The following is a 25,893-nucleotide window of genomic DNA, read 5'->3' as shown; positions in this document are numbered from 1 at the left end:
CTTCTGTGAGGGGGATAACTTCTTCCCTTTCCTATCTCTAAAAAAAATAATTAATACACAAATAAAAATATAAAAAGAGTAGTTACATGGATAAACTTAAGAGTCCACAATGACCTGAGTGTTTACCCTAGTCACATAGAAACTATTAAACACATGACTGTTCATGTAGAAACTAATGACATTTATACAATACCAGCTGGCTCCAGTGATGGAGGCAAGAGGCACTTTTCATTCCCCACCACAGTCCCAACTATTAACGAATGACCTCAGTTAAACATTCCTGAAACTAAAGAGTTGAAAAAAATAGACGAGGAATTGCAGAAAACAAAAACAAAAAAAAACAATTTCTGAAAGCTTTTTTTCTCAGGGAGTTCTCCTTGAGACCTCACTTTTGGATGGTAAAGCAGAGCCCTGTCCTGCTTCAAGCTTTCATCTGTGCACTTTACAGCCATAGGAGTACAGAAAATCGGTGCTCATCCCATGGGAAACTCCTAACTTTCATCCTGTTCCAAAGAGGGACAAACAGCCACAAGAGACATTTTCTGTGACCTAGACAGCTCTGAAAGCTGTGGAGGTGAAACTCTTCATTTGGGTTACTGAAATACCATTTTCCATTGGTGTAAAGAAGAGCACACAGGCTGTGAGCGAGGCTGTGGGTGGTGTGCCCTCTCCACCTCTGCCCTGCAGCATGCTCCCCAGGGCACAGCCTTGCAGGAATTTGCAGAATAACTGCAAACTAAGAGCACTCAGAGCTCGCCCACGATGGTGCATGGCACAGATATGCTCACTGCTCTCTGAAGAGAGGAGCTGCAGTACTTTTTGTTGGCCCCACGCTTCCTCTGCCATCCATTCTCCAACATATTTCCTTGTGTCCTTCTTGCAAACACTGAGCTTTCCCAGTCCCTCTTGCTAGCTGAGCTCTGCTCCAGCCTGTGCTTGGGGAAGTGGCTGGTATCACACGCTTTGAGAGGAAGACCTGGCCCTTCAACAGGAGCAAGGGCTGCCTCTTTTGCCCATTCCGCAGACTAACCTGAGGCTTCCCTGCAGCATGGAAATACTGCAGCTGGTGCCCCACTCAATGGGGAGGAGCACCCTGGAAAGCAGTTTGTGTACAAGACATTGTGCAAGGTGAAACCGCATTCTCTGAGCAAGCGAACGGGGAGCACAGGTTGTTGCAGCAGTGTACAATAGCTAGGACTGCTCATGTCCTTGAGTACCTGAGTCGCGTGACCAAGGCAGTGAAAAAATTATAATCTAATGCAGCCATGAGTATTCTGTTTGGAGCATCCTCCATATGTTAATTATTAATAATACATTTATGAGAAAAGTTCCTGTTCCAGCTCTCCATTAAATAGGATTTAAACAGCCATCTGGTGTTCTGTTTAACTCTTATTAATTTTTTTTTTAAACCCAATTTGTGTGTCTTACTGTTAATTAATTTAAAACTCGTGAAAGAAAGAGGTGCTCTGGCTTTGTGATAAATATGAACTGAGCTGCTGAGAAAATAGAGATGGGCACTCAACATTTGCATTTAAAAGAATACAGCAACAATGAGTCTGACTTTGGGGAAGAAGAGAATGAATGTCACCTCCTACAGAGAAACAACAGCTTTAGACATAAAGGTAAATGTCAACATGGAAGCCCCCTGCCATTATTAAAGGATGACAAGAAAGGAGCATAGCAACATGGACAAAAATGAGAACAGAAAGCACGGAGTGCTCTGTAAAGCTGATGTACACTAGTAAAATGGTTTTGTTGGGGTCCATCCATAAACCATGTTTCTACACTATTGGTGGTCTGAGGGAAGAGTCCAAGAGAGTGCTATCCCAGCTTCTATATCTATACTTCTCACTAGCAAAAATCACACCCTGGCTTAATTAGAAATGAATTCACACACAAGGGAAACTTTACATTTCCAGTACCTGGAATTCTTCAATTGTTTCAATAAAAAAAAAAAATCAGATCTTATGATCTCTCAGATCTTATGAGCCTATTGCTAACCAGCTATGGAGATGGGGAATGGCCCGGTGCTTCAGGGCAGATGAACTTTTAAGGTATCAAAATTCTGCTGGAATTCACTTAGTTTGGGGCTAATCTGGATCTTGTATAGCCCACATGAAAAAGTGTAGAAGAGAAACAGGCTTGGTTGTTGAGAGTAATTTTATTTTCTTTCATTGAAACCAGAACTCAAATTTAGCATCTCAAACTTTTGGTTATAATCCATCTGAAACAGCCAGTCTAAATAATTACTGTTTCACCTTAATGCTACTTTTTAATTTTGCCATTTCCATGAGTAGCTGCTGGACTCCTCCACAGGGTTTGCTCTCATGCAGCGTAGCAGAGGGCTGGGAGCCATGGCAGCCCAAAGGACTCGTGTGCACAGCAGCAACACAAAGGGCTCTGCTGCTTATTCGGCACCCAGCCTTTCTCCTCCCTTTGCCAGCAGCCCTGCACAGCTGGAGGAGAAAGAAATCTGTCCTTGACTGGGGTATGCACATGCAAAGCATAATTAAATAATACCGGGGGTGACAACAGTAAATTTACAACAGTTCCAGAACATGGGCTAAAAGTCCATTTCTTGAAAAGCATCCAGAATTTAATACATGCCCAAATGTTTGCAAATTGTTTACCTCACTCCTGACAAACTGTTCTGATTGTAATAATTTTCAAGGAATCATGACTCATTAAGATACCTAATTTGAAGGGAGCAATAACTCCGAAAAACTTGAACAGAGGACATTTGAGCGCAGTTTTCCAAGAATCCTGGGGTACAAAATGATTTAGTTCTTTCAGGTATAGAATTAGAGTAATATGTTTTTTAAAGACGGCTTTTAAGCTACTGTAGTTTTGGCTTTTTCCTTGCTGTGAAATATGTACAAGCAGAGTCTCTTAATTCTTCAGTGACCTTCAATATAAAGTATTTCAATTATGTTACAGAGTTAAACTTGCTTTCTAGCCAGTGTGCCATATATGCTAGGAGGTTGTTTGTCAGAAAAAAAAAAAAAAAAAAAAAAGGAAAGAAAAAGGAGAAACGGACAGAGCTCCAATGTCTGGAGCTTCTGATGCTTTCTTGAATGAGTTGAGTGTTGAAGTTTCCAGCTTCAGGTTTACTGGACGGAGGAGGTAAGGAGGCTTCTGTCCTCCTTTTAGCATTCAAGATATTTCCTGCACCATCAGGGTGTGATGGCTAAGCAGCTCTGACCTCCTATTCAGTTCAAAGCCAGGTTGCCCTTGGAACTGGGTATTTTCAAGCAGGGATTTGCCCTTCAAAACAGAGGCCTGAGAAGCACTGTGTTCTTAGCTAAGAGCAACCATGAGGTTGATGGGCAAGCTCCCTGTTATGCTGCTGTGCATGCAGGAGAAGAGCAGCCTGTACCTCCAGCCAACTGTGACTTACTCAGGAACACGATCGCTGAATTTCAGATGAAGGAGATATTGTGATGGGACCAAAATTAGCACCAATAATTTATATTGCATGTAAATTAATTGCATTCCTAAAGTTTTGATAAGGGTATAAAGGAAATAAAAGCCAGAAGGTGAAAGAGCTGATTTAAATCCATGAAATGGAAAGCAATGGCTCTCCATTTCAAGGGTATGCCTCCTCTACCTCTTCCCAAACTCAACACTGTGGGGCCTTTGAGGGGGAGGAAAACTCTGCTGAGCTGGTCAGGGTATGGGAGAAGCTGGTAGGCCAGCTGCTGAAGTTAAATAAAAATACCAGTCTTAGACACTGTGGAAGTTGTGGCTGCACTGCATTAAGTGTGATGAAGTAAGAGACTTCAAGAAATCTAAATGAACAGGGAAGATTTTCAAAGTTTATGCAAAGGCCTGATGAAGTTCCACAGATGCAATTTGCTATCCTGCCTGAGGATGGGAGCCCTTGACACTTTTCACAGACTCTGGATATGAAAGTGTGATAAAAAGTGTTAAATAACAATTTTCAATATAAATAGTTCTCTGCAAATTTTCATCAAATGAAGCTTACCACAGGCACTTACAGTACTAATAAGACTGTGAAATAAGAAGCTAGTGGTAGAGATAAATTAAAAAAAAAATAATCTTAAAATTTCATTTGAAAATGCAAATATTTAATCCAGAGATTAATTTAATAATAAACCTCACCACATAACATTGAACAACTTTTTTTTTTTTTTTTTTTTTTTTTTTTTTTTTTTTTTCCCCCCTCAATCAGACTTCTCTGGGGCTGTTTCTGGGTGAGTTGCATACAGCCTTGTCTCAGCACCCAGACTTGGCCAGGGCAGGCAGTGCTGTCAGACAAGTTGATGAGGTCTGGGGGTCTGCGTGCTGTAGGTGGAAGTCACCCAGAGCACCTCTGTCTGCATTTCACACTTGGAGGGCCAGATGATGCCTGTGAGTCATTGCATTAGCTTAGGAAATGTGACTTGAAATTTACAGCATCTGTCCAAGAATTTAGTAAATTTGTATTATAATTCACTCTCCATCTCACCCTTCTCTATTATATGATTTTTCATAAAATGAAATAGATTTTACAGCACAGGTTTTGTATACTTAAGCCTAAACGCCTCTCCGATGGTTACAAAATTTGTATCTGAATTCTATTGCCTCTTCAGGAAATCATTTCTGTGTTACCATAACACAATTTCTTTGTTCAGCAAGTATGTGTAATAAATACCAGTCTATTATCATAAGTCACTGCCAATAACCAAAGCCATTTATCTGAATATTCATCTGTATCTCTGCCTCCCACAAATGAAACTATCTTATTTTCGAGTTAGCAGTTAAACTCTCATCTTACACAGACATATACTGCCTGTTGAAATGACTATTCTGAAAAGTGCTAAGCTGAGAGTCACCATGAGATTGACTAATGCTCATGTTTATGTTTTGTAATTAGTTTAACAGTTATTATCTGTGAACAACAAGTTTCTGATCCAGAAAGGATAATCAGCTTTCCTGGGCATGGGAAGTTATTTATACATAAAGAGACCAACTGCCTATGACCTACCACAGATGCTTTAGATTAGTGGCCATGCGTTAAGAAATGATACACTAATATAAAATACCAGAAATGGAGGAAATGTTCCTTTGAAACAGGCTCTTAGGACAAATGTGCTCAAAGCAGCACTGTAGAATTCAGCCCTGGCTAATGATCTTGGTGTATAAAGTATGACAAATATTTAGAAGAATAAACAAGGAAAATGGTAAAGAAAACTTCATACATTGAAAGGGCTTGATGTTCTGACCAGCTTTGTGGTAACTGTTGGACCATGGGTCACTGGGGGCTGCTCCTTGATGATGTGCTGTGTCTTTTAGACGAGTTCATGAGCATCAGAATAAGTTTGGTCCCCTGTTACCAAAGCAACACCTTCAATAGCTGAATTTGACCCAGCTTGTTGAAAAGCATCTTACAAAGCACAGCCTGAGATGTTATGCTCAGTTTTAGTGATGGAACGATGCAGATAGACAACACCCTAAGAGGAAATATCTCACTCCTTACCATGAGGTCTTGCGTGAAAGCAATTCATTTGAAATAAGTTTTAAGATTCTCTAACTAATGGCTTTCATAATAGGAAAAGACCTTCTCTGGCCAGCACAGTAACAAAGTCAAGAGGCAAACTGGAGCAGGTGATGGGTTTGCAAGGGGGAAGAGAGAGCAGATGTTAGCACACAAATTTGGAACACTCTTCCAGATCTGTTGCAGGAGCCCAGTTCCCATCAATGCATGTTGAAGAAGCAATTAATTGGGACCATGCAGTCCCAGGATTTGCCAGAATCAAATTTTCCACTCACAGAACATAATTGCATAAAATTATTATTATTATTATTTTTTATAAAACTTCTAGAAGTATTTTTTTTTTCTCCAAAAATTTACAATATGTATGTCCCTTCTATTTACTAGATTTTATGGAAATCTGCACACTTAGAATATGGATGGGAGTTTTGGGGGAGTGGAAGTTGTGAAACTATCACTTTTAAGCAATCTTTATCTGCTTTAATAAGTTTCCAAAAAATAAATGATATGAGTTCATCAGGTTATTTTTTTTTAAGGTTTTAATCCAACTCTGATCAAAAATCAAGTTATATATACATATATATTTAATTCAAATTCCACTTTCCTGTGGACTGCTATAAAGGGTCTTGACTATGAAGAAATTGGTACTTTTTGTATATGTTAGTTCTGTAACATTACAGAAAAGGGAACATTTTGGATGGTTGCAAGTGCTTTTGGAGAGTAACTAACCGGAGCTGTGGATCAAAGCAAAGTGATCAGGGAGCATTTGAGAGAAGACTGAGGCAACCAGAGACTTGGTCTGCTAACTTCAATCAGGCTATAAAGTCATCCCCAGTCTAAACAGAGATCTAGTTTGAAGGAAAGACAGATAGTCTGGGACCAGTAAGCAGCTGATTTATATCCTTTGCTTTTATAATTTTAGGCTAAAGCTGCCACAGCATCTGGTAGGTTCAATGCTCATCTCCCTGTAAGTTGCAGTGAAGGAATACCCTCACAGTCTGCTACAGAAACACACCCTGATCACTGCTGAAGACTTCTCAGACCTCATCTGTATATCCATGTCTATCATATTAACAGAAATGTTGCACCTTCTATAACATGTCCTTTGCAAATATCCCTCTGCACATAAAAGTATGTGAGCAAATCATGCCATAAAATGCTAAAACCTGAGGGACAGTTCTGGTTCCACTGAAATCCATCTTTCAATTATTATTTTCCAGGTGACTTCAAAGAATCATAATTTAAATGTGAATACATATCTAGCAGACAATCAAATAAATAGCTTACCTTTTTGACCTCGTATTTAATAGCCAGTTTAATTCTGCTCAGACTTGGTCGATGGTGATCAGGGCACAGATGTATGTTCACATCTCCATTCAGGATTGCCTCTACTTCTTCAGTGTCTCTGCAGAGGTCCAGCACCCCCACTACGAAGTCCTTGCATTGCATAGATAGCTTCCTATAGTCATTCTAAGGGAAAAGAGAGAAACACAAGATATTCAGCTCTGCACTTAAGAGCATGCCTCAAACAACCCAACAGAAAAAGCCAGAGCAAGCAACTGTGAGAAGGGTTACTTTTGCAAAACCTGCTGCCTGGAATAGTAAGAAAGCACTTGATTTCAGCCAACATACAGCTAACCTTTTGCAAATATATATGAAATATATATATGAAATCCTTCCACAATTAATCAGCAATGGTCCTATCGGCAGCATATATTACATTACCAAAAAAAAACCCTCCATGGAATAAATAATAAATTAGCACAAATAAATAAAAATAAACAAATAATGTAAAAAGGAATTTTTATTTTATTCAATCATACAACCTCTTCTTTTTACATGACTATCTTCTAGAAATATCACAAGGTCTTCCTACTGGGTTTGAATTTATGTCAAATTTTACTATTTAGATCCTTTATTAATAACTTTCTTTAATAACTTTTGAGAAACAGATTGGTACATCTAACTGCAGCATCACACCCAGATGTGTTCAAATAAATGATATGGATGTAACATCAATTTCAGTTTCAAATGTATTACCTAACAATTTGACAAAACTGTCCCAAAAGAGTATCCAGAGGGTATTTTCTGTCATAACTCTTCTCCAGGAAATAGGACCTCAGAAACTCAACATAATTTCCTATGAAATAATTTCACCTTGCAAACCCAAATTACACTTGTGGGAAAAGAGATGGTACGTAGCTGACTTGATAGCTGACTGGAAGAGTAATTTTACTGCCTTAAATTGTGATTGATTTTCACATGCTGACACTTAAAAATGAGGAAAATGCCACCATCTGAGTAAATGCAGTAAATTAGAACACAATTAAGGCTACCATTAATATCCTGACAAAATGGTGATATTAAAGACTCAATGCAACAAATAGAAATAATAAGCATAAGACAAGCTCTTACTGACTTGAGAGATCTTTTCAAATTAGGTTTGATGAGTTAATTAAATTCAGCAGCTTATCTAATTAAGCAAACAGCCAAAAGAGAGGATAGTTAAACCTGACTTTGATGAAATGATAAGAGTAACCTGGCTTTGTACTCTTATATTTTCTAAATTATTAATTCTTACATTTACACATAGCAACATATTGGCCTTCCTTGTTGGGCAAAGATCTCAAAGCACTGTGCAAATATTAGTTGGGCAGCACAGCAGTGGCTAAAAGATGGTGTTATGCTTAGAGGTGAATAAATTTCTTTGTATGTATTTTTTGTTGTTGTTGTTCTTTAGAATTGAGATGTTCTTGGTAATAAATGCTTTCTTAACAAAGTTGGTTTGATTATTTTTTTTATGGTTTTTATTTTTTCCCAGGTCACAATATGATGTTGTTACACTACCTTTTTAAATGCATAAGTGTTTATTTGTACAGCAGCCACTTTTAGGATTCTTCAGACTAGGGAAATCACCAGCATCAAGTTTGCTTCCCAGTTTCATGCACAAGGATTTGCCAACAAAACTTGGATTCACATTAGCCCATTAAGGAAGTGATGGAGGAAACAGAGTTCCTGTTCCAGGGTTCCCCAGCCCTGGCCTCCTTCTGAGAACAGGAATTCTGTCCCAAGGCAGCTCTCTTGCAGCATGGAAGAGCTGTTTCACCCAATACAAACAAATTTGGTAGTTACAGGTAGCACAAAAGTGCTTCAGAGATGGAGCATTCTTGCAGAAATGGGAAGCTGCCAGTTCTGATAGGTGTTTGGGAGAATGGGCTGGTGAGAGGAGCTGGACAATAGCCTGTATTTTTGTGGTGACGTCTTGTGTGAGGGGAAATGTGTTTACATCCTATCTGCCCAAAATTTTGAAATCTGGAAAAGGTTTCCCTTTTCCTCCTTCATTTAAAGGGGATCTAATATAATCACAAGCACATCTTTTTTTCTGGTAGGGCAGGAACCTGCCCGCAGAGGTAACCTTGACCTCAAGACATCTATCGAAAGGCCAGATTAGGACAGTAAGATGTAAGGTGTCTTCAAGGTCAGGCAGAAAATGATTGTACATTTACATCTAAATCTAATACCTAAGTATTATGTGAAGATAGGGTTTGTAGAGTGAATGTTATCAAATACAGTGTGAATTAGAATCTGAAATGTAAATGAAAGACAGATTGCACTGTGTGGATTCAAAGCACTCCTCTCTAATCATTTCTGTGCTTTAATCTTCACCCTGCCAAGATATGTTTCAGTACGTCGAAAACTTGCCTGTTCACTGAGAGAATAGATCACCAAACACTTTGGCAAAGAAATAACTGCAGGAATCGTGAAAAGCAACAAATATAGATAGATCTAAAAATAGATGTATGCTGGAAATGAAATGTGTAACTGCCCCAGGTAATGCAGACACTTAATTAGCCCAGCAGATTGAAAAGAAACAGGGTGAAAACTTTGCTAAGCTGTAATAATATTCCCTATTTATACACTGTTTAGAAAGTTCAGAAGCTTATCTCTTAGCCAGCACATTTTAGGTAATTCTCATCACCATTTCCACATCATCTGAACAACTAGTATGCATTAGCTCTGATTAATTTTCATTTTCTGCTTTTTTTAAGGAAATTAGTTTAGTTAGCAACCAGGAAGGTGCAGATACAAATGGCATACTCCCAGCTGGCAAACTCCATCAAGGATCACTGCAAGTGGTGTGACTTCTGACTAGATCTCTTATACAAATTTTTTTTTTTTTTTTTTCTGGCTTCCTTGATGCTCACTGTCAGCATAGAAATCTTACTCCATTTGATGATGAGAACACAGCACCCAGTGATTCTCCTGAGGTCAGTGTCTTTCCCTTTGCAAGCAGTTTGTTGGCTGTATCTTTAGTAAAAACTGAGATTAGAAGGACACTGCCAGGCAAACATCTCCTGACCCAGGATTGCACAGAGAGCTTTGATGATGCAAGCAGAAATGCCCTACCTGTGTATAAAATACTGAGTTATGAGTCACAGGAAAGGGTAAAATCTGACAGAAAACTAGATTTACAAGTGTATGCACATGGTATCGGTGTACATGCCAGTGCTGCATCAACTGCCTGTAGTTCACACATTTGGGGGCATCTGAGATACTGCACAAGGAGTGCTGAGATGAGCTTTTGAGAAGGATGAAAGTCCTCACGCCCAGGCATGGCTTTGTGAGGGCTGGCAGAGCCAAGAGGAAACCCAGCTCAGTTCTCTGGGCAGCAATGCAAAAGACAGGTTTTGTACCCAGGCAGTGACTATAACCCAACACTTCCTGAGTATTCTGATTAACCACCACATTAGAAAAGTCTGAAAAGTAGGAGTTTCATAAAGCAGACTAATCTTTACAGTAATGAAAACCACAAATCATATATGAGGGATGCTGGGGCCTCATCCTCACAGCCTGAGTGCTGGCAAGCCTCAGGGAGGGAGATGAAGGATGCAACCAAGGGCACAAGAGTGCCAATCTGCTTCAGATAACACAGTATTTTATTTCCTATAGAGACAGTGATCAGAGAAAAATCTGGATAACACTTGGGAATGTTACAATATAATTTTTTAAAACTAGAACATAATAAAAAAAAAATCCAAATCAGTCATTTCCTGCTCCTCCTGACACTGTTGTTCATGTGGAGTTAAAAATGTCTGATTTTGCTGTTTTGAAAAGGCTAATGGTACTTGTCATTCACTGCAATTTCTCTGAGTACCGTATTATTATCTGTTGATTATGTTCTAAATGAAGTCTGTCATATCTCTACATCTGTTCAAAACCACCCATACTTCTTCAGAAAAGGACTGTTTCAGGTCAGAGGGATACAGTCTGATTAAAAAGTTAAGTGAAATGGCAAAAGTAAGACCAGTCACCTGACTTGGTTAGTTAATGAAAAAATAACTATTTCAAAAGCAATCCTCATCAAAGATTGAAGAGGAACATCCTCATCCAGGGGAGCCTACCTCTGAAATGCCAGCACTGCAAGTGCTTTTTGGATGGCAAGTTGAGAAATTTGGTGTCAATGCTGTGACGTGCAGCAAGCAGGTCTGAGATTTGCTGAACCCATCAGTGCAGCTGAGAAACTGAAGTGGTGCCAATGGTTCAGAAACAAAGAGGATCAAACAACTTTGTATACAATTATGAGAATCCTCCATGTCCCTCAAAATTGCTTTCAAGCCTTCTACCTTCACAATCCCAGCTTCAAGAGTGCACTTTAGGCTCTAGTTCTATGAATGCTGACAAAATACTTTCAAGCAATCTGCTTGAAACCATCTTCTTTGTCAATCATTTTTTTTTTTTTTTTTTTTAATTATTATTTTTGTTTTTTTGGGGTGGTAATTGCTGTAGACTACTCAGTACACAGTTGCTGCTGTAAATGGGCCACAGAGCCACAGGATAGTGCACAATACATGAGTAAAATACAACCTGCACCATTCATGAAAATCAGTCCATATGTTACCATTTAGGGCATTTCATTAAATTCACTCTAACTTCATCCAAATAACATGTATAAAAAGCAGGGCAGGCACCACAACCACTGATTGTTCTGTTAGCCTCTGCTAAATCTACAAGGTCAGATCAAGAAAGTTAATATCAGAGAAGAGTACCCATTTGAATATACAACAATGTATCTGGCTCAGGATGATTTCACCTACACCCTTTTTTCTATTAAAAAATACAGCCTAATGTTGCTTAGCAATACACATTTCATGTCCAAACAAAAGTCAGCAAAGAAAAAGGGGAGCAGAGAGGATGGTTGGTCTATATACTATATATATATATATATATATATGTGTGTGTGTGTGTATATAATGTCCATCATATATTGCCTGTCTTATAAACCTGGCTTTCTGGAATATGAGGGTTTCCACACAAATCTAGGATGTCTACAACTCCTGACCATGCACGTCCAGCACCTGTAACTGGGGCTGTCATGGCACCAGAAAACCTCTGTGTGCTCTCAGTGTATTCATAGGTTAACTGCATGGCACAGACCTGTTAAATCCAACCTTCTCTCTGTGAGCTATGTATTTGGCAGTAAATCTGGCATTTCTGCCTAGCATTAAATTTGCAGTGCACATAAAAGCTGTAGGCATGTAGCACAGAGACTCTTGATATCTCCTTGAAGCTCTTGGCTCTTTGCATTTAGTCCGCACCACACATACACATATATCACGGAGGGAAATACTGCATTGATGAGATTATCATTTTGAGGAGAAGCAGCAGAAAGGAAATAAAATGTAAAATAATTCTGTAAAACTGCCTCAAATAAAAATGAATGTAGAAAGAAAAAAAAGGTAAGAGAAAGGAGGGGGGAAGCCAGTAATATTACATGCCAGATTTGAAATGAAGATTTTAAATAACAATCATGTCAAATACTCAAAGTGCTTATAAATATTTACCAATTAGATTTCACATGAAAAATGCAAGAGCCAGTTTAGAAGCTGTTGGACCAATTTCCTTCTGGGTATTTACACTGTCTATGACTGGCCATATGCTTCAGAAGGAAAAAAAGCACAAGGCCTGTGGGAGGAAGGGAGATGAGAGGAGTTGCTATGAAAGGTCCTAGCACTGCTCCTGCTCCTGTAACCATGTTGTCTTCTCAGGGGCACTGAAAACCCTTCCCCAGAGCTCTGTTGACTATGCATGTAACTGCTGGTATCTTTGAATACAGCCAAGTGCATTTCTATTATTTCCAGACTGAATGCCTGTATGCACAGATGATGCCAAGGCTATAGAGTTAATCTTCCAGAAAGAACAACATCTCATTGGTTTATGTTCTCTTATTTCTTAAGTGGCAGCACATCAGTGATTTTTTAGAGCTTTGAGTGTGCTGTGTCACATTCAATGGGCATATCTCTGAAAATAAAGCCAAGTGCTCATTTTAAACATTTCACTACTCAGGTGCACGTTGCTAAGTCTGTCTGGAGATAGCAACAGATGCCACTGGTTCATTTTGAAACCATCTAGACCTTGACTTCTTCACCCCCAAAGAGCATAATATAATAAACAAGCTGTTCAAATACAAGAGTTTGACATTTCAAAAATGTGCCTGTGTTGTTTTCCAAACAATTTGGTCCTTTCTAAATGGAGCCAAGCTAAGCACGGCACCTGCATTGCTCTCTGAGGAGTGCCAGGTCGTTGTGTGGCGGTGCAGAGGGGCAATGCCTCAAGGCAAAGTGCTTTTAAGTCCTGCAAGGGAGTGTCAGAAGACAGCAAGAGATGCATGCAATAAAAGAGCCCAAGGACAAAGCAGACAGTGTTGTCTGTGTTCATGTTATTTTTGGCAAAAGAAGTCCAGAAAACAACAGTATGCTTTGAGTGAGGACCAAAAATTGCGTGCCTTCCAACGAGCCATGAAAATATCATCCCTTGCATCATTACAGGGATTTCAATGGCACTGACTGATTCATCACTTTTTTTTTTTTTTTTTTTTTTTTTACCTCTTTTTTTTCTCTATAGGTCAGGCTTTCTAGCTGCAATTCATCTCCTCATATGCATTGCTGAAGCTGATCTCCGAGACATCTCCCTTCAACAAGGGGATGGAGCTGTATGAAAACAACCCACTGACTGCAAATCATCTTGCAGTTTTTTCCGACAGATACACCAGACCATTAAAGAAGCTAGCCAAGACAGTGATAAGGATTTCTGTGGTGGACTTAGGAAATCCCTTAAAATTTATGACTGTGCTTTTATAACATCCTCCACAGGTCCAGATGAATAACATTGAGTAAGCTTCTGCAATAATAGATTATTGATGTTACACCAGATGTCACTAAATATAAATTATGTTCAACAGAAGGTTGTTTCCTTCTATTTTTTCTCAATAAAAACCTCATTATGCAGTATGATTTATATCCATTATCAGTTCATAAAACTGAATGCAGAATAAAGTTCATTATTGAAAGTGATAACTATGAGAAACAGATCCTGTAAATTTATCACTGAATATTCCAAGAACTATAAAGTTTAAATGGTCAAAGGCAGCAGAAACCTCCCCACTTTATGTCTACTATTTTTCTCTGTGTTTCTTATATGTCTACCAACTATACCAATATACACAGCTTCTGTAGGACCTAAACTAACAGATTTTATGCACTCTTTCCATTAATAAAAATATAGGAACGTGGAAAACACTTCACTTTTATATCCTAAAAGCTTTCATTTTATGCAAAGATCTTAAAAACACACACACATATATATATAAATTGTAATCTAAAATTACTTTGGATTGTACAAATGGATTATTTGAGGAAGTAAATACAATAATCTTTTCAAATATCCTATGGGGAAGAAAAAAAAAAAAAAAAAGAAAAGAAAAAAGACAATTCCTAACTCTTTAGCCAAAACTTTAGATTCCTTAGCATAAGAGAATTTTAAATATTTCCTGTACAAGTGAATACTGAAATTGGTAGATCATTTGACTTATTTAAAGTTCTCACCCTGAACAGAGCATAATACCTTTTTTTTTTTTTTTTTTTTTTTTTTTAAAGGCATCTAAGAAGTTACCTGAAGAACATCTCCCGCTCCTGCACTCCTTTCACACAATGTCACCTTCATTGTCACTGAACATCTCCATTGCATGCCAGGGCACAGAATAAAATCAATCTTATTCAGCAGAGAACTAACACTTTATTCCAGGTCTCTGTAGATATTTAAATACACTTACAACATAAATGATGTTAATCGACAATTTTTTATTTTTTTTTAAATTAGAGTATTTAAATCTCAGAGTTGGCACAGTAGCTTTTTAGCATAAGAAAAAAGCTGAAAAACTTTGATTCTTGATATGCTTCTCTTTCATAAAATCTCAGCTGGTTTTCAAACCCACATCACAAGTAAGCCATGTGTTTTTGATTGCTCAACTAATTAAAAGGTGTGTTTTACCTTCCTGCAGATTTTCTCAAGCTCATTTGAATGTTTATGCTGAAACACCTGTTTTCAGAAGATAGCAGCCCTGGATGTAACATAAACAGGACAGGCTATACAGGGGTATTAGCTAAATGCTTTGGCATTCAAAGTGCAGGGATGCACACATTCAGTGAAGGAGGTCTGTCTCCCTATGCCTTGTCGACAGCTTCTCTTTATTAATTACAAAATACTCATTTCAAAATAATATCCTGCTAATTCTATTGGTGAAGAACTTAACATCCATTAATACCAGCTGCAAAATCAAGCCCATGATGATACAGTGCAAGGCTCGATCCTTCTGCATTATTCACAAATATTTGCTTGCTCTTTCTGTGTGGATATGACACTGAGAAATGGCTTTTCTTATTTTTTAAAAAATGGAAGCATCCCTTGCATTAGAGGAACATTTATCACAACCTTAATTCCGTCATCTTGCAGAAAGAATTCCTTTTCTTACCCCATAAGCATTTCATAAAAACAGGAGCCCAGTGCAGTGCAGGGGTTAACTTAAATTTTTGTCACCTATTTTGTTTTCTTCAAGAGCACTTGCACACAACAAGAGGATGTGCAGCACATCTGCAGATCAGATGCGGTAGATATATAAAAGCAAAAGTTACCTCTGGGCCACACTCCTCATTTCACACACCTTCCATACTTTTTCTCTGTGGGATTTTCCCATGGTTATTACTTCCCTGACCTTTCTGTTACCAGCTCCACTGGCAGAAATCAACATTTCCTATACAACTTGAGACAGATTAGGTAGTTTGTACTAAATGCATTAGCTACTCTTCCTCAATTGTATGGCTTATTTCAGATCAGCTGCTTAAAACCCTCGTGTTTCCTCATAACCAGATGGAAAAAATAATGGATTTAAATTTAAATCAATCAATTACTTAACACACCTATGCTTTTTCTTTTTTTTTTTTTTTTTCCTAAGATGACCTAAATTTGTCACTTTCAGCTTGCTTAAGTCCCGTCTCTCAGAAGAGTTTTGATTACAGGCTGCACCAGTATATAAGGAGGCAGACTCCTTTTAATTGAGCCTGCAAGTAATGCTGGCTTAATTGAGAGCCACAATGCAACTACATTGATTACTAAAACACGTGTATGTCTTTCAGGTCTCAAACAGTCAACAGCCACAGTTCCCAATGTCCAACAACAACAGCTCCTTGGAAAACTAGAAACAAGCACCAGTGTACAAAGTGCTGGTGGAAGAAATAGTGGTCCCCACAGCATCTAACCAGCAGCCGAGCACTTCAGAAAACCTTTCCAACTGCAGAGCACTGAGCTGTATGGACATCAATCCTCTCCCTTAGAGCACTAAGAAATGATGCTGTGGCACTTTTTAAAGTAAAAGTATGAATATAGAAAGTGTATAATTACATTTCTCTGTTCTGAAATGAGTCCAGTTCCTGATGATCAAATGGTGACAATGAAATGACACACTCGGCAATGAGCAATTTCTACACTGCACTGGTGTAAAATTCTCTGCAACAAATTGTATTCCAGGAAATTGGTATTTTTTATCACGTAAATGCCAAAAACCATAGACACTAAAGTACCTAGCTCCATTTTGTGGTAATATAAAATTGTTTGTATACCATTCCTGTTTATCCACAATCCAGTGGATAGCCTGCCTAGATGCAGTGAGGATGGGTTCATTATAATTATCTACAATAACAACAATTAACAACACAATGAGCGATAAACTAAATCACTTCCCATCTGCATCCACTTCGATGTTGGACTTGAGATGCTCAGAATGTATTACTTCGTTTACATTCATTAATACAATATGAATTCCCTACAGTGCCTTGGATAAATGTACCTGACTCTATTCTCCCATCTGCTGATCTAGTGTTATTATTCTATTCAGAGCAATAGTTCTAATTATGCTCTTTTGTAGTTCCAGTAGATATCCTTGCCCAATGTGAATAATAAGCAGCAGTATTTGGAAACCAGTCATCTTGCTCATCACAAACTGCTTGGCTCTTAACTATTCCCTAAAAACCAATGCACTGGTATTAGCTGAAAGCTTGGGCATTTGGTGTTTCCAATTAAACACAAAGCTTACCAATATTGTGTTACTCTGATATTGCAATAGTGATAGAATCATTTTCCATCTGTTTTCCCCATCAATAATTTGATTTCATCTTTCTGAAAAATGTCTTCATCTTTGGTGCTCTAGAGTATACCTCTTGGTACCATTTATTGCTGAGGGGAGGAGAAAGGGTAATTGCATTACTGTGCAATTTTATTTCCATAAGTGCTCTGAGAAAACTCTCTAAAATGAATGGTGAGTGTGCTGGTAAGGGCAAGCTCAAAGGCACACAAACTCTGTGCTTTTTGTTGGAGAGCTGGCATGGAAGGGGCCAACAAGTCTCCCCTAGAAATGGCCAGCTGCATGTGGCAGGAGCCCCGTCCGCATTTCCATCGAGTAGATGCACCAGTTTTGAACACCAGGACTCATTTGGCCTTGCACACTCAGTGGGTAAGAAAAGAAAACACTCCGTCACTGTTAACTAAACCCAGGCAACTGGCCAAATCATTCCTCCTATTTATCCCAGTGCTACTAGCAGCTGGCAGCAAAACAGCAGGGAAACAGGAGTGCTCCTCTCCGCAGCAGCAGCAGTGAGGATGCAGCAGAGCCAGTCCTGAGCAGCTCAGCACTGCAGCAGCAGCCACCTCCATCTGCCTGCACAAGCCCATGTCCCCTGGCAGAGCAGCACGGGACAGCACAGAGAAATTCACCCCGCCCATCCTGTCTAGAGACTGGAGAGACAAAAATAAACTGCTCTGGGATAGCCCAGACTCTTGGTAAAGGCTGGGCTGGAGCATAAATCCTATCAACCAAAACAATTGCTGATTGCTTAGTTTGCTGTGATGGATCTCTCCATCCAAGATGTGACAGGTTATTTCTCATTTGTACAAAGAGAGAAACCTATGAGCAGTAAGCAGCTGTAGATCAAACCTAGTGGTTTAACTTTATGTATTTCTTTCAAAAGGTGGGGATGAAATCCTGGTTTCAACAAATCCCAAGAGGATGGGATGGTCAAATAAGCCATGATTTTACCAAGTACTGGAGCTTTTCTCCCACATTAAACCTGTTACAAAATATGAAATTAATACAATTGTGAGAAGCTGAAGTTTTTATATGCAATCAAATTTTGAAATTATTTCTAAATTATTTGTACCCTGCTATCAAAATATGTTATATTCCTGCTTAACTTGTTACAAGATTATTATGTTTTATCCTGACTACAAAATATTCAGAGATGGTCTATATCAAGAGTAAATGACTCTCCCCTTCTACTTATTATCAAAAGTCAACTCTTAAAGAAGATTTCTCTTTTTATATTTTTTTTAACCAATATTAGCTGGGAGATTTTAACAACGTCACTCAACCACCCAAAAAGTAGGCTAAATGACCTTGTAAGCAGTGAGTACTGCTGCTAGAGTTACAACTTTCATGAATAAGTCTTATTTTTTCCAGATGCAGATGTGGGTTGTATATAGCTGAGTTATACCCTTTACTATGAATCATAGCATCCACTACTCTGCTTTACTGTGAATAGACGTAGACAGATGCTAACATACTTTCACATTCACAGATACAGATTTATTTTTTCAAGACAGCTCCAGGCATCACAGCTTTGGCATTGGTTCTAAACCATGCTGAAAAGCTTTTTTTCTTCTCAAGCAACATTTTAAAACCATTTTGCTTGGGCAATGTGCCAGGCAGAAAATGATTTAATCACAGAACAGGCATAGAGAAAGCACTTGAAATAACAGCTCTCTTTCTCAAAAAAAAAAAAAAAAAAAAAAAAAAAAAGATATTTCTTAATTTATAAGTATTTAAATAAAACAATAAAAGAGTAATATTTTGTTGTTTGTTTGTTTGTTTGTTTGTTTTTTTTGTTGTTGCTTTGTTTTTAAGGTCAGAAGGTTTCTCTGCATCAATTTTCCAGAGTCCCTGTTATATATCAATGCAAAATATATCTGTGGTTAATTAATTTAGCTCAGACAAATCCAGTGTACAATCTATTATTAGTGGATTGGTATTTGTTAAAGAACAGCATGAAGAATGAATTCCTCATGTGCAGAATCCCACTTGGTGAGTGAAACACAAATTTCACTACAAGACTTAAATATATTTTCCTTCTCCCAGGTTATTCCCATGACTGTCTTTAATTTCCTCTCTTCTTTTAATACCTACGTTCTTCCAAGAACAAGTTAAAATTTTAATAATAGGAAATTTGTTTTTTCTGCTTTACTGGGACTTGATTGTTTCCTGTATTATGAGCTGAGCAATTGGTTAGACCTCTTATGCTTTTGCAAACTGAAAAAAGAAAGAAAGAAAGAAAAAAAAAGACCAATAGCTTTTAAATATACGTTTTCAAGGCAGTAAGGTTAAAGGGCTTTTAGGTGAGAGTGAAAAAGAAAAGGGACAGTTATTTTCTAAAGTTAAAAAATACCAAACCACATCCCTAACCTCACCTCTAAGAACAAATAATGTTCTCATTAAAGACTGACCTTGAAATGTTTATATGCCCCCCCCCCAAAAAAAAAAAAAAAATTGAAAAAAAAGATTATAAGTTACAAGCAAGTTACAAGCATACTTTAAAACATAAGAGCTTTCATCATTTCTACAGAAGTGTACAAGTCTTGTGTATTAGAAGTATAAATGCATTTAGCTTTGTATTGATTTTTCTTCTTTCTCAGGGGTCATATTTGAGTAAAAAAATAAATCATAAAGTGAGTCATCTTTTTGACTTTGGTACCAAGATGGCCTCTAAGGCAGCAGGGATTTCCCTTAGAGGAGCCAAAGATAATTGATGTAGCACAGAGACAACAGAAGAGAACAAGCTAATTACAACACAGACTGCAGATCAACAGGCATCTGAAAGGGATGTTTTGGCCCAGCCACATCAAAGGTCAGTGTCATCAGGCATTAATTTTGGATAAAGCTGAATAACCTGCTGGCCTGCTCTCTCAATAGGAAATTTAGCAATGAGTCACAAGAGGCAGCAGAGGAAAGGGATACAGTGAGAAGTGTTTTTCACTCCTGAGCAGATGCTCTTTGGAGCAGTTGCCGGAGAATCCCCAGGAAGAGAAATAACCATTCCACTGCAGTGTGCACAGAGCTGGTGCAAGAAACAATCACTTGGGAATTGTGACCATTCATATACTCGAAAGAATTTATAATTGCGAGTCTTACTTTTCAAAATACGAACTAGATAAATTGATTGTATTTGTGGAGGATAAAATAAAATTGTTGAAAAAGGGAGTGAGTATATTCCACCTATGGGACTAGATTTTAGAAGTTTCTTCTGTCTTCTCTTCTTAAAACCCAACAAAGAGAAGCAGCAAAGAAAAGGCTGCACAAGTGAAAAGATGTCTTTTTAAAAGCACAGGTCCCATCTGACTGAAAAAAAAAATAATAAAAAGAACAAAAATGCTGGAAAATTAAATGAAAATCTAAAGTAACTCCACATAAAAAACACTAAAGTCTCAAAAAACATCTTGCTGAATTAATAAATATGACTAATAAAAGGTGTTTCTGAACATATCTGAAGTAAGATGCTTGCCAGAGAGTATGTCAAGGCAAGGGATTATGGAGGGATAAAAGGATCACTCAAGGAAGAGCAGGTCAGAGTAGAAAAATTAAGCAATTGATTTGCAAGAGTGTTCATGAAGCTAATTAGGAAAGTTCCCACAACAGTGTCTTTTTTTTTAATGGAAGATGAATCTCAGGGGCTGTCTCCAACCAGTCTGTTCTGAGAGCAAAAAGGTCTAAGGAAGATTATTATATCTTCCTTCCAATTTCAAAGTAGCATCTTATTGTTTATCATCCGGATGGTTTTCAGTATTTTTTTGTCTAAGTTTGTTGAAATTTCCCTTCTCACAAAATGCTTCCTCTCCCAGCTATTTTGCCTCCACAAGTTTTCTGCTCTTTTCCATTTTCTTATCATTCATTTCAAAAAGCAATAATATAAATAATTTTTTTTTCCTAACTCCATATGTTTTTATGCCAAAATATTTCCCAGTCAGGACTGCAGAGATTTATCTTTTCGGTCAGCTCTTCTTTCCAAGTTTTCTTAGAACTTCACATTATTTTTACATTCCATATAGAATAAATAAATAAATAAATAAATAAAAAGTGGTACAGGATCTGGTCCAAGTTCCTCATTTACACAGCTAAAGCCAGAAATCTGAACAGCTTTATAAGGTCATTTTTCATAAAATGTTTAGGTCAAGTACTTGTGAAGTTAAAAATTTAGGTAGAAAAAAGATGGTGTTATCTTACTGGAAAAAGAGTTTAATTGTGGGGATACCAGATCATCCCTAACTGATACAAGCCATTGAGACTCCTGGGCTATTTTACCACTCTTTTTTGATACCGTGAGGATTTAGTATTTTGAGCCTCAGCTGTCTCACATTACTGCAGCCCCACTGAAACGACAAGCAGTTCCTAGCAGGCATATCTCTGTAGGAATCTACACACTTGACTTGCTGTCACAAGAGCCATTGTTCCTCAAAATAGGGCAGCAGCCAGTTGCAGCCCATCAGCCTGGACATGCCACAAATACATGGTCAATTTTGGATCTCAGCATTTTATAAAGAAAGGACAACAGGCAAAAGAGCAACAGCAGGAGGCATATCATTTAGAAACAAAACACATGCTATAGTAAATGAACTGACAACATTGGTAGGATTGATAAAGAAAGACCACACACCATATGTCTTCCAGGTGGTGTTTTTGATCATGCTTTCAGTAACATTTTAATCAACAGGACCTGAGATCTTATTTACCACTTACAATTGGTGAGATATTTTCATAGCCTACTTTGTGATTCTGTAATTTAATTTGCTTGGATTGCTAAATGGAATGAATTGGCTGATTGTCTTCATCACAAGGACATTTCCTGATCTTGAAGAATGTAGTTTATTTTGGGAGCATGGAAGGTTGTAACACAGACCTGGGTGTAGAGTAGGATCCCATCAGAACCAGGAGTTCACAGTCACAGCTTTAAGACAAGAGTAAATAAACACAGCTGCTATCCTGCCTTTCTGTCAGTTTTCAGGCTATGTAGAGTAATATTAAATGTAAGCCTGCTGCTGCTCTTAAAAGTAGTTGCAAGGGCACTTCCTGCAGATGTTTTCCTAGAAATTTAATCTGCCAAGGGGATCAATGAAAATATAAAAATGATTCTGTTATCTCTGCTATTAACATTTCAGTCTTAGAAGAGTCACCTGGCTGTGAAGATATCTGCATGAGAAATGTTGAGTTCTCTGGGCTGATGGTAATTACAGAACTTCAAAAAAAAAAAAAAAAAGAAAAAAGTAAAAGGTTGAGGAAAATATTTTTATAAAAGCACACACAAAAGAAGTCTTCTGGAACTTGTCTGATTTCATAAATTTTTCACCATTTGTGAACTTCTTAAATACATTTTCTTAAAATGTTATATTTTCTAGAAATAAAATCCTATAATTTTCTGTAAAAAAAAATAAAACAATAAAAAAAACACTGCTGTATTAATACCCTTTTCTGTACCACAATGATTATATTAATAAGAATAAATATTTTTGAATAAATACATACATCTTAATTTCTTTTCCTACAATGAGAATACATTATAATATTCAGATGTTTCCTATTTCTGGAAATGTAAATATATTAAAAGAATATGAAAACTTTGAAGTGCACTACTGCTGAGGTACCTCACTAACATACAGAACCTTCTAATAAGGCAATGAAAATTGGAAAACCTTACTGGAAATACAAAAAAAAAAAAATTGGAAAAGGATTTTTAATGATTTTCATCTATTGATTTATTCTATTTGTCAGCCTGGGGAGCTGTAGGCTAACCACCATGAGACTATTCAACACTCAAGATCTTGTTTGCTCCCAGAGGATTCATGTATCTGCCAGTGCCAGTCTCAACTATGTTGGCAGCTCTATGAACAAAAGGAAGGATTCTGGTAGACTTGTTTTTTTGCAACAAGCCACTTTTCAGAGATGACAGGCATGCAATACGGAGACTTCTCATGCTTCACACAGGATATGTTTTCCTACTAAAAAGAAGCTGGAACATTAATGAGATATTAATGTTGTTAGCTGCTTTTCCAGGACTGAATGTTACATGGGTAAAAACTTTCTTTTAAAATGTTATGTCTTTCCAATTCTGATTCACAAGGGGAAAAAGAGTTTGCAAGATTTTCCCTAATTTTGTTGCCTAAAAAGGTCTGTGGTCTGGGTATTTTTCCCCTATTACAGACTTACTACAAAGTTTCAAGTGTAACAGCTTGAGAGCATGCTTCTTGTCACTCTTAAATTAGAGAGCATAATCTGTATACCTTGAAAGGAATGCTTTAATGCTTGAATAGCTTATTAAATTGAAAATAATGGATTCCTGACAGGCATCCTGCCCCAGTTTACCCACAACATAGACTTTATTACCCCAGAGTCATTGATCACGAGTGTAGCTGCACAGTAGTTATAAGTCAGAAAACAGTCTTAACTTGATGACTGAGCCACTGAAAATGATTTTTTCCATGATTAATTTATGTTATAAAGGAAGACAACACTATTTATCCCATGTACATGACTTAGTGAAATAATGCAAATGACATTGGATATTTACAAACTCATTATGATAATGCAAATCTTGAAGAACGTGTCAAAGAGTTCTGCAAGTGTCACTGTTATGTTTGGCACGATAATAAACTCCATAACAATCTCTTTATCATTTCCCCCCTCCTTTTTCATGATATTCATCAGTCATCAATTCATCATTCACGCAATTTGAATTGTTTTGCAGAAAAGCAAAAGTGCTGAATTTACACTTTTTGTCATTGTAACACAACTAGATATGCTGAATTCTTAATCAATTAAGACAATCTGTTGATCTTTGTCTCTAAAATAGATTAAAAATCAATTAAGAAAGACTTACCTTTCTTACAGGAAATGGGTCTTCATTTTTGGAATAAAATAATTTGATTTTTATTCCTGCTGCAAGCTAAAGATTCTAAGTAATCACAATAAACAAAATAAAAATTCCAAGTAAGGATGGCTCTGTTAAAATAAGCAATATTCAGTCCCAAATATTTATTATCTGGAGAATGCATATGACAGATTTTATTGCTTCTGTTTCCTCCCCCCAAGACTGCAAGCCAAGACTTGATCAGACATATGAAATATACAGTACTCTGAACACATTCAAACCAAGGATAAAGCCATGGTAGTAAATTACCTTAAATTCAGTTTCAATGTTGGCTAGTCTGGCCAATTCATTGCTTAATTCTAAAGCGGTAAGGACAGGGTCTTCACTGGAAAGAGACAAATAAGCAGCACTGGCTAATCCTTTGTAAGCATTCATTCTTGATCGAGAGTGACTAAAGGAGTCTTTCCTCTGTTTCTCAATACATTCGTTGCACTTGCAAAAATAGTCATGTGGCCTTTCAATCCGTGCGCCTTTTAGTAGTAAGATGTGAACAATTTCATACTCCTGGCAGTGGGCAGCAAGTATGATGGGGGTAATGTCATGGGAGAACCTAGTTCCATCTTCATCATAGGCATAAAAATCATCATCTCTCAGTTCCTGCTCAAGGGGGCTGAGTGTGAGACGTTGCCCTTGTGCAAAGGCTGGATGATTCAATATTGCTTCGACTATGCGCACATATCCTTTACTGATGGCTAACAAAAGTGCATCCCCAACTCGAGCTAGATTCTCCTTTTTGAGGAGGAGCTCCGTCACTTCCAGATGCTCATTGCCTACAGCTAACTGTAGGGCATTTTGTCCCATATAATCAACACAATTAAAGTTCAAGGTTTTGGATTCCTCCAGCATTTTTCGGACAACTGGAATGTTGCCATATTCTGCAGAATCGAGGAAACGTTCCTCTTCTGCAGTCAGGCTGGTGCCTTTCTCATTGAACATGTAGGCTGGACCCCGAATGGCCTGCCTCCGGCCCTTCTCCCGAAGGGTTGTGTGCCTTCGATGCATGTTTTTATAATTGGTGTTTCTCAACCTGCAGGAGAACAGAAAAGAATGTTGGTTTTATTCTTGGAGATTTAGAATTTCACATAACTTGAAGTAAGGTTAGAAATACCTCATTACTATTTGATCTTACTGGATTTTTATGATATGAAACAGATGTTTAAAATTTTTTAGGATATCTGTGGAATAAATAAGAGTTTTCCTGACAACAGGCAAGTTTTCTTCTGACATACACCCTTCTAGACTTAAACAAGAAATACTGCTTGCTTTCGTGTTACATTATATCATTTTTCTGTTTCCTGATCTAGAGTAGTTCAATGTATGACTGCTTAAATTCTCATGCTAAAATACAGTTGGTAGTTACTCTAAATACAAGTACTCAAATCTAGGGCCCACTACTGTAAAACACAGGTAAAATTCCTGATTTAGGATCATGTCACTTCCCAATAAGCAGTTTTCTGAGAGCTAGTACTGAAAAACAACAAGACTACAAACAAGATAAAGGAATGAACTGATCAGAAAGGATCATTAGTTTCCGCACTGATTATGTGGTGGAGAAGCCTTCACTTGGAGTAGACGGGTGAAGACAAACTACTCTTATTCCATCTCCACTGAAATCTTCAAAGAAAACTGTTATGTGCAACTGGGCTCCAAGGGGATGTAGACTCCCCCATTGTACAAAATCAAAAGAAATCCTGAATCTCCCTACCTTCTTAAAATTCACACTTTACATTTAGTGCTGTCTCACTGTTAATCTTTACATTTTACTTCAATAACATCTCAACAAAATCCCTTTGTTAGACTCTAAACACATGAAGTTAATTGACACCCCCAAAGAATGCACAGCTTGAGTAAAAAGATAAAAACAAAAACACTTTCACAAATGGCATTTGCACTCAGTCCAATAGCAAGTCCTAAATCACTTGGGTAAAATTTTCAGGAGCATCTAAGCTGTAGCAGGCAGATGTAACAAATAAGCAGGTGTTAATACTCAGTGGGTGGCAAAGGTTCATCTTTCCATGCTCCATCTGTTCTCCAACTCAGTTT

At 37.7% G+C, this 25,893-nt stretch overlaps 1 protein-coding gene across 2 annotated transcripts in view; it reads right to left on the bottom strand.

The window, feature by feature from the left end:
* TRPC7 (transient receptor potential cation channel subfamily C member 7) overlaps positions 1-24,852 on the bottom strand; it is a gene marked incomplete at both ends in the record, with an annotated part of 61,197 nt that extends 36,345 nt beyond the window's left edge. For both annotated transcript variants that reach the window (XM_084295381.1, XM_084295382.1), the window contains 2 exons: positions 6,782-6,964; positions 24,100-24,852. In XM_084295381.1, coding sequence (XP_084151507.1) covers positions 6,782-6,964; positions 24,100-24,852 — 936 coding nt within the window. The remainder of the gene's footprint in view (positions 1-6,781; positions 6,965-24,099) is intronic.
* Positions 24,853-25,893: the final 1,041 nt, after the last annotated feature.

Source organism: Netta rufina (assembly GCF_964035555.1).
Source record: "Netta rufina genome assembly, chromosome: 14".
Taxonomy (NCBI): domain Eukaryota; kingdom Metazoa; phylum Chordata; class Aves; order Anseriformes; family Anatidae; genus Netta; species Netta rufina.
The sequence above is the reverse complement of the archived record's forward strand: the minus strand, read 5'-3'. Positions and strand labels throughout refer to the sequence as shown.